General features: G+C 42.0%; 1 protein-coding gene across 2 annotated transcripts in view; it reads right to left on the bottom strand.

The window, feature by feature from the left end:
- Positions 1-280: 280 nt before the first annotated feature.
- The window catches only part of LOC115075811 (cell wall protein DAN4-like), a 313797-nt gene continuing 299105 nt past the window's right edge, over positions 281-14972 (bottom strand). Inside the window, exon 7 of one of the 2 annotated variants that reach the window (XM_029576612.1) lies at positions 281-1381. In XM_029576612.1, coding sequence (XP_029432472.1) covers positions 1246-1381 — 136 coding nt within the window. In that variant the 3' untranslated portion in view covers positions 281-1245. The remainder of the gene's footprint in view (positions 1382-14972) is intronic. The other variant, XM_029576613.1, reaches the window with a different exon arrangement.

The following is a 14972-nucleotide window of genomic DNA, read 5'->3' as shown; positions in this document are numbered from 1 at the left end:
ACCCCTCTCCCTAGTGTAGCAAAATTATACACACAGAACCAATATGCGCATAATTTTTCCTGCACATAGGGTGGGCAATTTTCAAAGTTGCCTCTTACCTGCTGATATAACTTTTGAAAATTTCCTTTCCCAAGCCTAGGTAAGACTTTAGCACTTGATTTCTTTTAATATCAAAAGCATTTTAATTTAATACCAGTCTTAATGCAATAACTGTGCAAAAGAGATAAAGAATTATTTATTTTATTATTTTTTTCCTTTGAATAAGTAAAATAGCTGCACATTGACATTTTAAGTTATGACAGGGTCACATAAAATTGTCTTGGAAGATCTCAGAATTCTGGTTTGAGCCACAGGGCAGCAGTAAATTTATTAATTTAGTTGCATTTATAACCCATTTACTGCAAAACATCCCAAGTGAGGGACAACAAATCAAATAAAGTAATGTACAAAATACAATGACAAATATTATAAAATCTAATAAAAATTCAAAGTAAAAACATACAACCATGAAACTCCAAAGCAAAATAAAACACAGCTAAATAAGCCCATAAAGCCCATACACAGTTAGCTGGATATCATTAACCAGTTTGCCCTGAGCTGGGTAAATGGAAACCTCACTCTCTGAATGTCCTTACTCTGCCCCTTTTATTATCTGGCTAAAACTGTTCAGTGGGGAGGGAAATTCAAAACTTGGAGTTTGTCCAGCTAAGTCCCAAACTTAGCTGGACAAACCCCTTTGAATACTGACCTTAATGTTTTCAAAGATTTGCAAAAACTCAGATAATCCTGAATATTTCTACTATCCAAAGGAAGATTGTTCCAGAATCTTGGGCCAGTGTACTGAAAGCACAATCATGAGTACATTGCAGTTGGGCTTCTTTCAGTGGAGGAAGGTACTGTGAGAAGCACATTACATGGGACAGGACAGTATAGATGTAGAAGATTTGCTACATAACTTGCTCCTTACCATGCATACATTTACAAAAACAAACAATACATTTTAAAGTAAGTTTGCTGATTAACTGGAGCCAATGCAATTTTTTCAAAACGGAGGACATTCTCTCTCTACACTGCATACCTATGATGATGGGCAGTTGCATTCAGAAATAATTGTATGCAATAAATATATATATTTTTTTGGAGACCAATTAATAGGTCATTACAATTGTCTAAGCAGGTTAAAATGACAGCCTGGGTTATAGAGACATCCTGACATATTTTCAAGTGCACCACCAACTTCATGAGTCACTCTCCCCTTGGGGGGGCAGAATCATCTGTGGTTAAGGAGGATGAGGAGGTTATGCTGGTAGAGGAGAAATTAGGGGCAATGGCTGTGTCAGTTGTGGCTTTCTCCTGGGTGGTGTCTCCAAGTTTGCCGTGTCTGTTAGAAGAGAAAGATATGTTAACTCCCAGTTTGTTTTCTAGGTTCCAAAAGTAATCAACAGAGCAAGCTGCCTTAACCAATGCCCCTGGTCTCCCGCAATTCTGTGGCAACAGCTATAATATTTAGCCAATGCTATGGAATTTCGTAGTAGCAGTGGAATCACAGGTGACAAGTAGCAAGGTCCAAGGGTAACGGTTAGTCATGGGTGTACATTCGGCAACCTGGATCCATGAAACATTGTGGATCCCCGTATGATTCAAACCACAAGATAGGTCCATGGTGGCACAAGGATGAGGACATGGCTCAAGCCATTGTCATTCTCCTCCTCCTCCTCCTGTTGGTTAATCCATGTTGTTACTGGGAGGATCAACAGGGAAAGGGGGAGGAGGGGATGAGACTCATCAAGGGGCGAGAGGGATAAGAGAGGGGATTGGTGCAGAGGGGCTGCTAAGAGAAATCATAAGATACAGGCATGGACAAAATATTAGAGATGTGAATCGTGTGCCAGATCGTCTTAACGATCAGATTCGGCTGGGGAGGGGGGGAAATCTGATCGTTAAGGTATGTGAATTGGAATCGTTTCCGATTCCAATTCACATCGCTAATTTTTTTTTTAGGGAGGCCCGCGCCGCTAAAAAAAACCAACCCACCCAACCCTTTAAATCGACCCCACCCTCCAGACCCCCCCAAAACCTTTTAAAATTACCTGGTGGTCCAGGGGGGCCTCGGGGGGCCTCGGGGAGAGATCCAGGGGGGCCTCGGAGAGAGGAGAGATCCAGGGGGCCTCGGGGAGAGATTTTCCGTTCCCAGGCATCAGCTGTTCTAAAAAAAAATGGCGCCAATGCCCCTTTGCCTTACCATGTGACAGGGTATCCGTGCCATTGGCGGGCCCCTGTCACATGGTAGGAGCACTGGATGGCCTGCGCCATCTTTAAAGATGGCGCCGGCCATCTTTACTCATCAGCCCCTATTATAGAGTATAGTACAATACAAATGCCCCTGACGATAAATCGGGGGCATTTGTATTGTATTGTGCACTCTAACGATTTAGGATGATTTTAAAATTATCTGACGATAATTTTAATCGTTCAAAAACGATTCACCTCTCTACAAAATATATCAGGGGCAGGCAAGGGAAGTGTGTGTGAGAGAGAAGGGGCTGGTGTGACAGAAGGGGTGAGCAGCAGGGCTGCATGTGTGTGTATGTGTAAGGAGAAATTATATCTTACCTCTTAATTTCCTTTCCTTTACTTCTACTACACTAATCAAGAACCTTTGGGTTACAGCCTCTCATCCTGCAGTTGGAGGCAGAGTTTTTTATAATTGACATCACATGTATGTATGTAATGCATAGAATATATATAGCCAGTATACTACTATCAGAGTTTACATGAAAACGCCAAATGCTGGTTATAACAACAAACACAGTCTTAAATATAACTTAACTGCAAATAGAAAACCAAAAGAACAACATTAACTATGTGCTCATGAGGAAAAAATTAAAATACACTCTCACTTTGAAACTAGGCTGTCTCTGTAATGGTAAGCGCTATATCTTTGAACTTAAATAGCTGGATTAAAACTGATGTTTCACATCTTCTTAACTTATTTCTCTTTGTTTCTCTGACATTTATTTTAAATTGTGGGGTTCTTGACTGGTGTAGCAGAAGTAAAGGAAATTAACAGGTAAGACAATTTCTCGTTCCTCTTCCTTCTGCCCCACTAGTCTAGAACCTAAGTACCAAAGCCCATCTGTGCCGGCTAGATGGATGACAATCCCGCTTTCGACTGTAGCATCAAAAATGTTATCCTGTTTAGCAAGATCATCCAACCTGTAATGTCATTCAAATGGTCCATATGGCAGTATTATAAAACTCAACCAGGCTCACTGCACCTCTTTCTGCCTAGGACACTGACTGAGCTCTTGTTGAATGTGCTTTATTGACTCCCGGCACTTGTTTTCCCTGTAATAAACAGGATGAGGAAAACAATTCCTTTAACCATCTGGAAATAGTAGCCTTAGAGGCAGCTTTTCCCTTTCGTGAACCTTTGAAGAGAATAAATCTTTCCGATCTACAAAATTCCTTAGCTCTATCAAGATAATATAAAAGAAATCTCCTTGGAGATCACATAATGTGATGAGCTGAGCAGACGTGCTTTCCCCAGCTCTGAGCCCCAGACACCCTCAATCCACTTTCTTAAACGCCATATGAGACTTTGAAATTCTACTTTCTTCAAGAATCTGAACTGCATATGTCCATAGACAAATATATGCAAAAAACTCCAGGGTTTTTGGCTCTAAAAGGTGGGAAAAAGGACAGAGACAAGCTGAGGCGGTCACCTGACAAACCAGCACTGGAGCATGGCGACTTAGTTGAAGCAGGCCCCTCTGCTGTTGTCCTGGAATCTTTGACAGAAAAATTCACAGGAGCTGTGGTGGCAGCTCTTAACTTAAAATTTGACAAACTTTCATCACAGATCACTGTTGCGGTCCCGACCGCGCCTCTCATGTTAGGGGTCAGGCCCGCTTACCTTCTCTCCAGTCTCCGCAGGATTCCCCTGAACTCCCTGCCTGGCGAGGTCCCCGCCCGAGGAGTTCCCACGAGGAAGACGCCTTTACAGGCCTATCCCCTCCTGGCCTCGTGCGCGCGCGAGGAGGGTTCTCTTAAGCGCACAGCACCCGGAAGCCCGGCTCCGCCTCACCTGCTGACGTCACGCCCCGCTCCTGATTTAACCGGCGTCCAGGCCTCCATTAGACGCCTTGCAACGAGGTTCCCTGATGACTAGTTGCTTCCTGTTCCTGTTCCTGCTTGCTGATTCTCGTTGTCTCTTTGGTTGTTGACCCTATTTGCCACGGACTTCTCTGCCAGCCAGCCGCCTGCCTTGACCCCGGGTTGCCACGGACTTCTCTGCCAGTCAGCCGCCTGCCTTGACCCCGGGTTGCCACGGACTTCTCTGCCAGCCAGCCGCCTGCCTTGACCCCGGTTTGCCACGGACTTCTCTGCTAGCCAGCTGCCTGTCTTGATCCCGGTTTGCCACGGACTTCTCTGCCAGCCAGCCGCCTGCCTTGACCCCGGTTTGCCACGGACTTCTCTGCCAGCCAGCCGTCTGCATTGACCCCGGTCCACCGCGGACCTCTCTGCTAGCCTGTCATCTGCCCCTGTCCTGGTCAGCCCGCGGCCCAGCCTACCAATTCGCCGCCGGGTTTGACTCCGCCTACCTCTCTGACTTGCCTGCCTACAACGACCTGCCTTGTGCCCAGCGGGTCCCTCTGAACTCTCTGAACTCTCTGGACTCTCTCGGCTGTGCCCTAGTCCCTAGGGCCAGGGTCCCTATGGGCTCCTCCCGGGGGGATTCCTGGCTCTGGGTGAGACCTTGCCAGACCTGACTCCTCCTCCCGGTCTGCTCTGTGATCGACCTGCAGGTCGGCCCAAGGGTCCACTTCTTGCCTTACCACAGTCTAGCCTTAACAGATCATCATGCTGCAAAACTCTTTTGATGAATGTCAGCCGAGAATGGACGCAATAGAAGGGAGGGTCTCCCTCCTGGAAGATGACTCAAATACAGTGACCAGACAACTAGCTGCGCTGGAAACCCAAATTAAAGCCCAGCGCGAAAAACTGGAAGACCTGGAGAACGGATCATGGTGCAATAATTTAAGAATTTCAGGCATTACGGAATCCATCGCGGAGACTAATCTGGCCACAGAGCTCGAAAAATGGCTTCCAGAAGTGTTAGATCTAGGGGAACTGCGCTCGGCTTTACTGGTTGAGAGAGCCCACCGGTTAGGCGTGAGGCGGCCAGATGACCCCAGACCTAGGCTTATTATTGCCCGTTTTTTAAACGGAGCCCACAAGCAGGAAATTCTAAAAACATATAGCCAGAAACGTGCGCTAACTTTTCAAGGAAACACAGTGCATCTTTTTCAGAACTATTCTGCCTCAGTTTCCCAAAACCGTAAGTTGTTTTCACTAATATGTTTCGAACTCGTTGCTAAGCAAATCAAATTTTCTCTGCAGTTCCCTGTACAACTAAAAATATGGCACGCAAATACAACCCACCTTTTTGAACATAAGAACATAAGAACATGCCATACTGCGTCAGACCAAGGGTACATCAAGCCCAGCATCCTGTTTCCAACAGTGGCCAATCCAGGCCATAAAAACCTGGCAAGTACCCAAAAACTAAGTATATTCCATGGTACCATTGCTAGTAATAGCAGAGGCTATTTTCTAAGTCAACTCAATTAATAGCAGGTAATGGACTTCTCCAAGAACTTATCCAATCCTTTTTTAAACACAGCTATATTAACTGCACTAACCACATCCTCTGGCAACAAATTCCAGAGTTTAATTGTGCGTTGAGTGAAAAAGAACTTTCTCCGATTAGTTTTAAATGTGCCACACGCTAATTTCACGGAGTGCCCCCTAGTCTTTCTATTATTCAAAAGAGTAAATAACTGATTCACATCTACCCGTTCTAGACCTCTCATGATTTTAAACACCTCTATCATATCCCTCCTCAGCCGTCTCTTCTCCAAGCTGAAAAGTCCTAACCTCTTTAGTCTTTCCTCATAGGGGAGCTGTTCCATTCCCCTTATCATTTTGGTAGCCCTTCTCTGTACCTTCTCCATTGCAATTATATCTTTTTTGAGATCCGGCGACCAGAATTGTACACAGTATTCAAGGTGCGGTCTCACCATGGAGCAATACAGAGGCATTATGACATTATTCACCATTCCCTTTCTAATAATTTCCAACATTCTGTTTGCTTTTTTGACTGCTGCAGCACATTGAACTGACGATTTCAATGTGTTATCCACTACGACGCTTAGATCTCTTTCTTGGGTTGTAGCACCTAATATGGAACCTAACATTGTGTAACTATAGAATGGGTTATTTTTCCCTATATGTATCACCTTGCACTTATCCACATTAAATTTCATCTGCCATTTTAATGCCCAATTTTCCAGTCTCACAAGGTATTCCTGCAATTATCACAATCTGCCTGCAACAGCGAAAGCTTTCCTAGATGTTTTAAAATGAAGGCAACCAAGCAGGTCAGCAACTGGACCAGACTGAATGTAATTCCTTGAAAGGTTTAAAGTTAAAGTTTTTTAAGTTCGTTTTAATTTGCTACCTTTGCAGAAGTTCTCCTGTAGTTTGCTTTGCCAATTTGTTCGCCAGGTGGAGCCAATAAATTTCTTCAAACCAGTGCAGCAGTTGGCGGGGACGGGAACAGAGTGATGTGTGGGAGCCCAGATGAGGATTAGCACACATGACTCTGGGGGCGTTTCCCTTAGCCATGGCATCTTGGTGTATCGTGCAGCATGGCCGCTTTCTCTTTGAGTTGGGCGGGGCACTGCTGTCTGCTTATACCGGTTAACTGTTGAGTCAGCGGCGAGAGGAGCCGCCCCCTGCACAGATGCAAACGGGTATGTTGAAGACATTTAAATAAGGGGAAACACTCGATAACAAAGCATCGATTGCCGCCTCTCCACTAACAGACTCCCCAAGTGATATAATGTGGGGCTCATCTCAAGCCACCAGTGACTAAGTTTGCACAGGATCAGTCTCATAATACACCCAGCCTTGGAGATAAAATCTTGGCTCTCGAGATCAGCACCGCAGCTACAAGCCGCCCAGTTAAGCCCGCTATCAGAGACTGATTAGTATAGCTGACTGTCTGTGCTCCATCGCTATTGTTATTAGTAGGGGGCAAAGAAAAGGAATGATAGCAAACGGGAAAAAACAAAAACAAAAAACAAACAAACAATATAACCTAAGGCAATCTCTTGCACCTGTTGGGTGAGCTGGGGTTCCCACATCGGGAACATGCCTGCACTCTATATGGGCTGTATATCACCCATAGAGAGGTCATTGGTAATAGAAGGGGGGGTAGGGATCCTGGTACTCTGGTTTGTTATTTTCCCTGAGTTTAGGCTGGGAAACTCGGGGAATCAAATGTTTACTTTCTTTGATTGGCCCATCGAGATTGCTACTCAACCCTGGGTGACTCAGTAAGAGTGGCATCATTAAATGTTAATGGTTTGGGGTCACCAATAAAAAGGGCAAAAATATTGCAATTTTTGAATAGGCATAAAACACAAAGTGCTTGTCCCCAAGAAACCCACCTCTCCGAATTAGAACATAAAAAACTGAAACGTGAATGGGTGGGGTCTTGTTTCTTTTCTAATGCGCACAGTAAAAAGGCTGGAGTAGCCATCTTAGTGTGTAAATCTCTCTCGTTTACATGCATCAAAGAAATTAAAGATCCATTGGGACACTTTATTATTCTAATTGGGTCCATCAAAGGCCGCATAATAACAATTTGCAATGTCTATGGACCAAATAACTACTCTCATGATTTTTTGGTCTCGCTTACCCAAACCGTATCTATGCATCAAAAAGGATGGTTGCTATTATTAGGTGATTTTAACTGTGTTGCTGATTCATCTCAAGACAGACTCCCTGCACAAACATCACCCAAATCTCAGAGTTCTACTAATATTCCATATCTATGTGAGCAGTTACAAGTGTTGGACTACTGGAGGAGCCTACACCCCACCTCCCAGGATTTTACTCATGTATCACGGGCCCATAATACACTATCATGCATAGACTATATACTAGGTTCCAGATAGTTTTTCTCTGAAGTTGCTAAGGCAGAGATTGGCCCAACAGAGATTACAGACCATGCTCTTATATGGGTTGATCTTCTTTTGGCTCATAATTCCAAACTCTTTAAACAATGGCGATTACCCGCTTCTCTGTATAGGGATAAATATTTCCAAAAGTTCCTGTCTGATAAATGGGTTGAGTATGAACTCCACAATAAAGAACATTGTTCTAACCCACCTTTATTTTGGGATGCTGGCAAAGCGGTTATCAGGGGTGACATTATAGCTTATGTCAAGGCCAGAAACACAAAGTTAAATAAGTCCATTTTGGATCTAGAGGCCAAACTGATCGAAGCCAAGTTCAAGTTGATTACTCAACCCATGAAACATGACTGGTCTGTTTCACTACTCTAACAACCTTAAATACATATCTCCATCAAATGGCCCAGTTGAACTTACGTAACTACGAGCATAGATTTTTCAAATTTGGAAATAAGGCTGGAAAGTTGCTAGCAAATGCTGTTCGGGTAGCCAGGGGAAAGTTGTACATAGAAAAACTTAAAATGCCAAAGAACAAGTGGGCCACCCAACCCCAAACAATTTTCAACACCCTCAAAGAGTTCTATACAAAATGATATAGTGAAGACAGGACAGAAACGGCTGTAGATGAGGAATCCTTCTTCTAAAACTTAGCCATCCCACGTATCACACCACAACAATCCAAATTTCTTAATAACCCAATTCCAACCCACGAGATCCCGAGTGCTATCTAAAATAGGAAGATAGGCAAAGCGCCGGGTCCCGACGGCTTCTCCTTCGATTACTATAACATAGAAACATAGAAACATAGAAATGACGGCAGAAGAAGACCAAATGGCCCATCCAGTCTGCCCAGCAGGGCCCTTATTGATAACTTTTTGGTTCTAATTTCCTTCCACCCCCGCCATTGATGTAGAGAGCAGTGCTGGAGCTGCATCAAAGTGAAGTATCAAGCCCAATTAGTTAGGGATAGTAACCGCCGCAATAAGCAAGCTAATCCCACGCTTATTTGTTTGCCCAGCCTGTGCAATGTAATCCTTGTTGGTTGTTATCTGAATATAAATCCTCTTTTCTTCATTCCCCCTGCCATTGAAGCAGTGAGCTGCGTTGTATATGTATTCAAACTGAAGTATCAGCCTTAATTGGTTTGGGGTAGTAACTGCTGCAACAAGCAAGCTACTCCCACGCTTATTTGTTTACTCAGACTATGCAAATCAGTCCTTGTTGGTAGTTGTCTGACTGTAAATCATCTTCATTCCCCCTGCCATTGAAGCAGAGAGCTACACTGGATATGCATTGAAATTGAAGTATCAGGCTTATTTGGTTTGAAGTAGTAACCGCTGCAACAAGCAAACTACTCCCATGCTTATTTGTGAATACAAATCATTTTTCCCACATTTCCTCTTGCTGTTGAAGCATAAAGCAATGTTGGAGTCGCATTAACCCTGTGAATGTTTATTGAATAAGGGTATTAATCACCAGGTAGTAGCCGACATTCCCGCAAGCCTCCCCCATGCCTCATCTCTTCATTCACATCCTCAAGAATTTATGGATTCATAGTGTTTATCCCATGGTATGTAACATGTAACCTCCCAAGGCTTCTACAGGCTTTGAGTACTTTCTGGTCTTAAAAAGCTACTTCACCCTCCTGAATTCCATACAGTTTTACAAGTTTCAGTGTTTCCGATCATTTATTATTGCAATAGCTTATATCTAGGGACCCCAATCAAAACTCTATGACCACTAAAGTTGCTTTGGAATTCAGCTGCGTGGTTATCAGGTTTAAAAAGAAATGATCACATTAATCCAACTTTGATTGAGCTTCACTGGTTATCAATACATGAAAAGATAAAATACAAGGTGGGAATGTTAATTTTTAAACTTTTGAATGATCAGTCATGCTTCTGGGCTAATGCAATTTTAAAATGTTACCAACCGAGAACGCTACGCTCTTCTCAATGGGGACTTTTGGAGATTTGCATGATTACACATCACTAGTGAGTGTGATTTCTCTGTTGCTAGGCCCACTCTTTGGAATTCCTTTCCAATTGATATCAGAAAATGTGACTCATTAAAGAATTTAAGGAAACAAGTTAAAACCTTTCTTTTTAATTTAGCTTATTTTTAGATGCTCTGACTTGTGTTTTCTTTTTTATTATTATTATTTTACATTGAAGAATATGTTTTTTATATTTATTTTAGTTGTGATTTTTATGATTCAGATTTACATTATATGTTCTATTATTTGTTTTCAAATTTTTGTTTTGTTGTGTCGATCCCTATGATTATGTATGTTATTCTGTTCATCGCCTAGGCCTTTTGTGTTAGATGATTCATAAATTTTAATAAAAGTAAAAAAAGCGGTCAGAGCCGCGGGAAATGAAGATTTCCCACGGTTCTACAAACACTATACAGGAAACGATTCCGGTACCGATTCACATCTCTAGTATTCTCATTCCTCAACAGCCTTCCCACTTCTACCAGGTCAATGTTCAACCGCTATATCAAACACTATGCAAAAACATCCAAAAATGGTTAAACCTCCTGCTTTCTCTTTTTGGGAGAATTTATCTACTAAAAATGATCGAACTCCCTAAATGGCTGTACCTGCTACAAATAGCCACAATACGGCTCTTAAAAAAAGATTTTTGAGCAATAGAGAGAGAATTCTCTCGATTCGTTTGGCAGGGGAAAAAGGCCAGACTTCCGCTTCATATTATATAGGCCCTGTGGGTTACTGGGGGACTAAGTTGTCCTGATCTTCGGCACTACAATCTAGCATGCATGTTGCGAATTATTTATGACTGGCTATATAAAACATCCTTTTTTCCCCATATGAGGTGACTAAAACCTGGTTAGGAGGATTCGCACCCTCAGCCCTACTCCAATGCTCAGATAAATCTGTCTCGCTTCTTCCTTCTTCCTTTCAAATTCTGGCTGCATGTCAGAAAGCTTGGCTGGCATTGTGCAAAACACTGAACCTAAAAATGTGCTCTTATTAAAATTTGTGCCAACCCAGATTTCACTCCGGGTTGTACCCAAGGAGTATTGCAACATTGGCAAAAAATGGGCCTAGAATACATTCACCAGTTCTTTGAACCCACTTCAGATTCAGTGGTCAGCTTTACAAATTTGCAATCCCAATATCAGATCCCACGTACAGATTATTTTGCTTACCTACAAACTCGTCACTACATTACCACCTCCAGTTTAAAGAACCCGAGCTTGGGGGATCTGAGGGCCTTATCTTCCTTTTTTCATTTTATATCCCCCCAAAATCCATCCTGCGCAACTTTCTCCAGCAAAATACTAAAACAACATACTACCACTCTTTTTCAGCGTATCATAGCTCGGTGATCTAACTGGCCCAGCATTACTCTATCGATCCCCAACGTAAAGGCTTTCCTTGTAGGCAACCCCAAAACATCTGAAAATACTTTGTACCAGGAACTCCAATACAAATTTATTTTGTGACTATATATCCCACAGGCCCTGGGGTATAAGCGGAAACTTTGCTCTTCCCCCATATGTGAGAAATGCACAACTTCTATAAATGATTATTTGCATAGTTTCTGGGAATGTCCTCATATTCAAATCTTCTGGCAGTCCGTGACCCGGAAAGTCTCCAACATTCTACAACTAGCAATCCTGCTGGACGTGCACTTCTGGTTATTTGGGAAGCCATTAGGGACCTCAAGAAATTCTAAACTACTAATAGATAAAGCCAGAATGATATCCAGTCAATCCATCCTGGCATGTGGATTGGCCCTCATCCCCTATTGTATCCACTTTGGGAAAGGAAAATGCTTAAATTATTAACAATGGAATATCTGTCAGCTGCACAATCCTCTGCCAAACGCAAAGTAGAAACAAGATCTATCTGGCTTCCGTTTCTTCAATCCTTACCTCCTGACTCCTCACAAAACCTCCCCAAAATATAATATAATGGAGAAAGGAAGTTCAAACTACTCCACATAGCAAGGACAGATGCTCTTGTCTCACTTTTAAGGTTTACCCTCGTAGTCTCTCAAACTGGTTTTAATTATTCTAATATTCGGTTAGAGCAGGATTGCCTTGAGGTTTCTAGATTTCTGGTTCCCAATTATTGACATATCCCATGCTAGGCTTCTAGAGGCTGGACCTTCATGTCCTGCCATTACTGTCTCCATATATAACCCAACTCTTAATCCGACAACACCATAGTTAAACACAGGATATCAATCCCAGACAGTTTCACCTTCAAGGTTCTCTCTCTCTCTCTCAGCCTGGCCTGCATTGTACTGAAACAGGCCTGTCAGGAGATACCATGATATATACCAACAATGTAGCCCAAATTGCACTAATAGTGCAGCTTGTGATAACAGCCTTTCACATAGGTGATAGTGCAATTTGCAATACACATGCTTATTAGCATAAGGCACACCCCTTTTTGTTATCCAATGCGATATTGGAAAATGAGGCCCTAAGTGTTGTCTGTGATTTTAATTGTTTCAATTTATTCATGTGTTACCTTTTTTAGATATGGTTATGATTTTAAACTATATTTTAATTTGATTTATGTATGTCCGGTATTGTTCATGTTGTTTGTTTATTTATTTGTTAATTTTAGCCCCTGAGGCAGCCCCTGGTGGGGCAAAGCTCGGCCTGAGTCGGGCACAAGTACAAAATATACGTCTGCTCTTAAATAAAGATCTAACTTGGACATTCTTTGGTGTCAATTCTATGTTATCTACACTGCTAATTTTAACTATAATTTTATATATTACTATAACTTCAATCTCATACATTCCGGTAGGCTGTAGCTACATGCAGCAAAAAACTGTGAATCCAGGATGGTTAATGATCAGGGGTAGGGAAGTGGGGGATAAGGGGGGGATAGGGCAAGAGTAAGGGGGATCCTTCCAGATATCCACACTGCTTTTGTTAGGGTTTGTCATAGTTAATTGTTAATGTTCATATTAGGATGCTTAGGAAAGATCCCTAGAGTGTTTTTTCACATGGAAAATTTGTATTTGGAAGCAGCATATATCATATAATGTGCCAAACACTGCTTATGTCCTATGCGTAGCATATGAATCAAAAAATGTTTTCGTGGAAACCTGTTAACTGTTAGCTACTGTGGTGTAAGGTTATCGTTGTAGTGTTCACTTGTTGGTACAGCACTTCAAATAAGGGCAAACATCTGCAAGAGAAAATACAGTTAGACATCAGCAGTTCTACTCAGGGCGAAACGAAGGGGCAAACCCCTTTGTCGCGCCCCTTCGGCACGCGACGCCTGGTGCGTGACGCCAGTAGCCCTGTGCCGCGTTTATGGCCTCCCCAGCACCCTTAGATGACGTAGCCAGCAACTGGGGAGGGAACAATGCTGTGATGAAGAGTCTGGGGCTCTGCCGGTATCGGCGGTGCTTTTTGTAGGACACAGATGGAATAGCGGTAGCTCAGGTAGCCTCTGATGATTCTGAGGCAGAAAGGTGAAACTCCAGGTACAGGCAGTCCTTTTGTACCAGAGGCCCTGCGCCACGTTTATGGCCTCCCCAATTTGGTTTTAGGCAACACCTCAATACAGAACCGTTATTAATATCACTTACAGATACTGTTTTGAAAGGATTTGATTCTGGTCAGAGATATCTTCTTATTTTACTTGACATATCGGCTGCTTTCGATTCAGTCAATCATGACATTTTAATAGCCAGATTGAAAGAGATTGGATTAGTAAATGATACTCTTAATTGAATGCCTTCATCCTTCCATCAAAGATCTTTTCAGGTCAAAATAGGCGAATCAATCTCCGAAAGATATGAGCTCAATATAGGAGTTCTGCAAGGCTCGGCGTTATCGGCTACTTTATTTAACATCTATCTTTTGCTGGTCTGCCACCTTCTAGCTGGGCTCAGTTTGAATTTCTATGTCTACGCCGACGATATACAGATTCTTATTCCCATAGTCGATACCCTTGAACAAACTTTCAAAGAAACAAATATTTACCTAACTGCAATTAAACAGTTATTAACACACATGAAACTTGCCATTAATATGGAAAAAAAATTATCCTCCTTGAAAGAAAATCTAAGTCTGACATCAAAAATTTTTTTCCTTATCGCATAATGTCAGAATTGAACTAGCTGACTCAGTCAAAGATCTAGGGATAACCATAGACTATGAATTGAATTTTAAAAAGCATATTTCTATGAAACTAAGAGATGGATACTATAAACTTTTAGTCCTTAGATGGCTAAAACCACTATTAGGTTGTATGTTCAAGTGCATCCTCTGTTAATCTCATTATATATTACAAACCCAGAGGAACTCGGCTCAATTTAAAGCCAACCATATGCTTTATATATATTTATTTCCAAACAGCATCTCATACAATTTAACAAAAAGTGCTAAGTGCAATACATAATATCCCCGTTAAAAAGCATACTCACATACACACCATCCATACCCTCACATACCACCACATACTAAAAACCCCACTAATACATGAATACTGCTAATACCCCCCACTATATACCCCCAATATTACAATAATCCTTTTTATTGAACATTCACTGTTATTACCGATACCAAGTATCTGTTATTTAGTTAACATATATCAATCAACACATATTACATTACATTATACCAAGTATCTGTTATTCATTAACATGTATTACATTGTATTATTTATGAAAAACAAAAACAGCTCTTAAATATCATATCAGATACGAAGTATCTACCAGCTTAACACAATCATTGATTCAATTTATCCAATGTGATATCTAATCTTGTAATGCCCTCTTGTAATGCCCGACGGGACACCCGTTTCACCCCTTCCTTGGGGCTTCCTCAGGGATGGAATTCAGTATTATACGAATACCCCCTCTATCATCATCTTCCTCATATATATTGATCAATGTCCATGTTTTCATAAGGTGATATTAAACTCCA

The sequence above is a fragment of the Rhinatrema bivittatum genome, chromosome 14, assembly GCF_901001135.1.
Source record: "Rhinatrema bivittatum chromosome 14, aRhiBiv1.1, whole genome shotgun sequence".
Taxonomy (NCBI): Eukaryota; Metazoa; Chordata; class Amphibia; order Gymnophiona; family Rhinatrematidae; genus Rhinatrema; species Rhinatrema bivittatum.
Note: the sequence above shows the minus strand (reverse complement) of the source record. Positions and strands in the feature narration are given on the sequence as shown.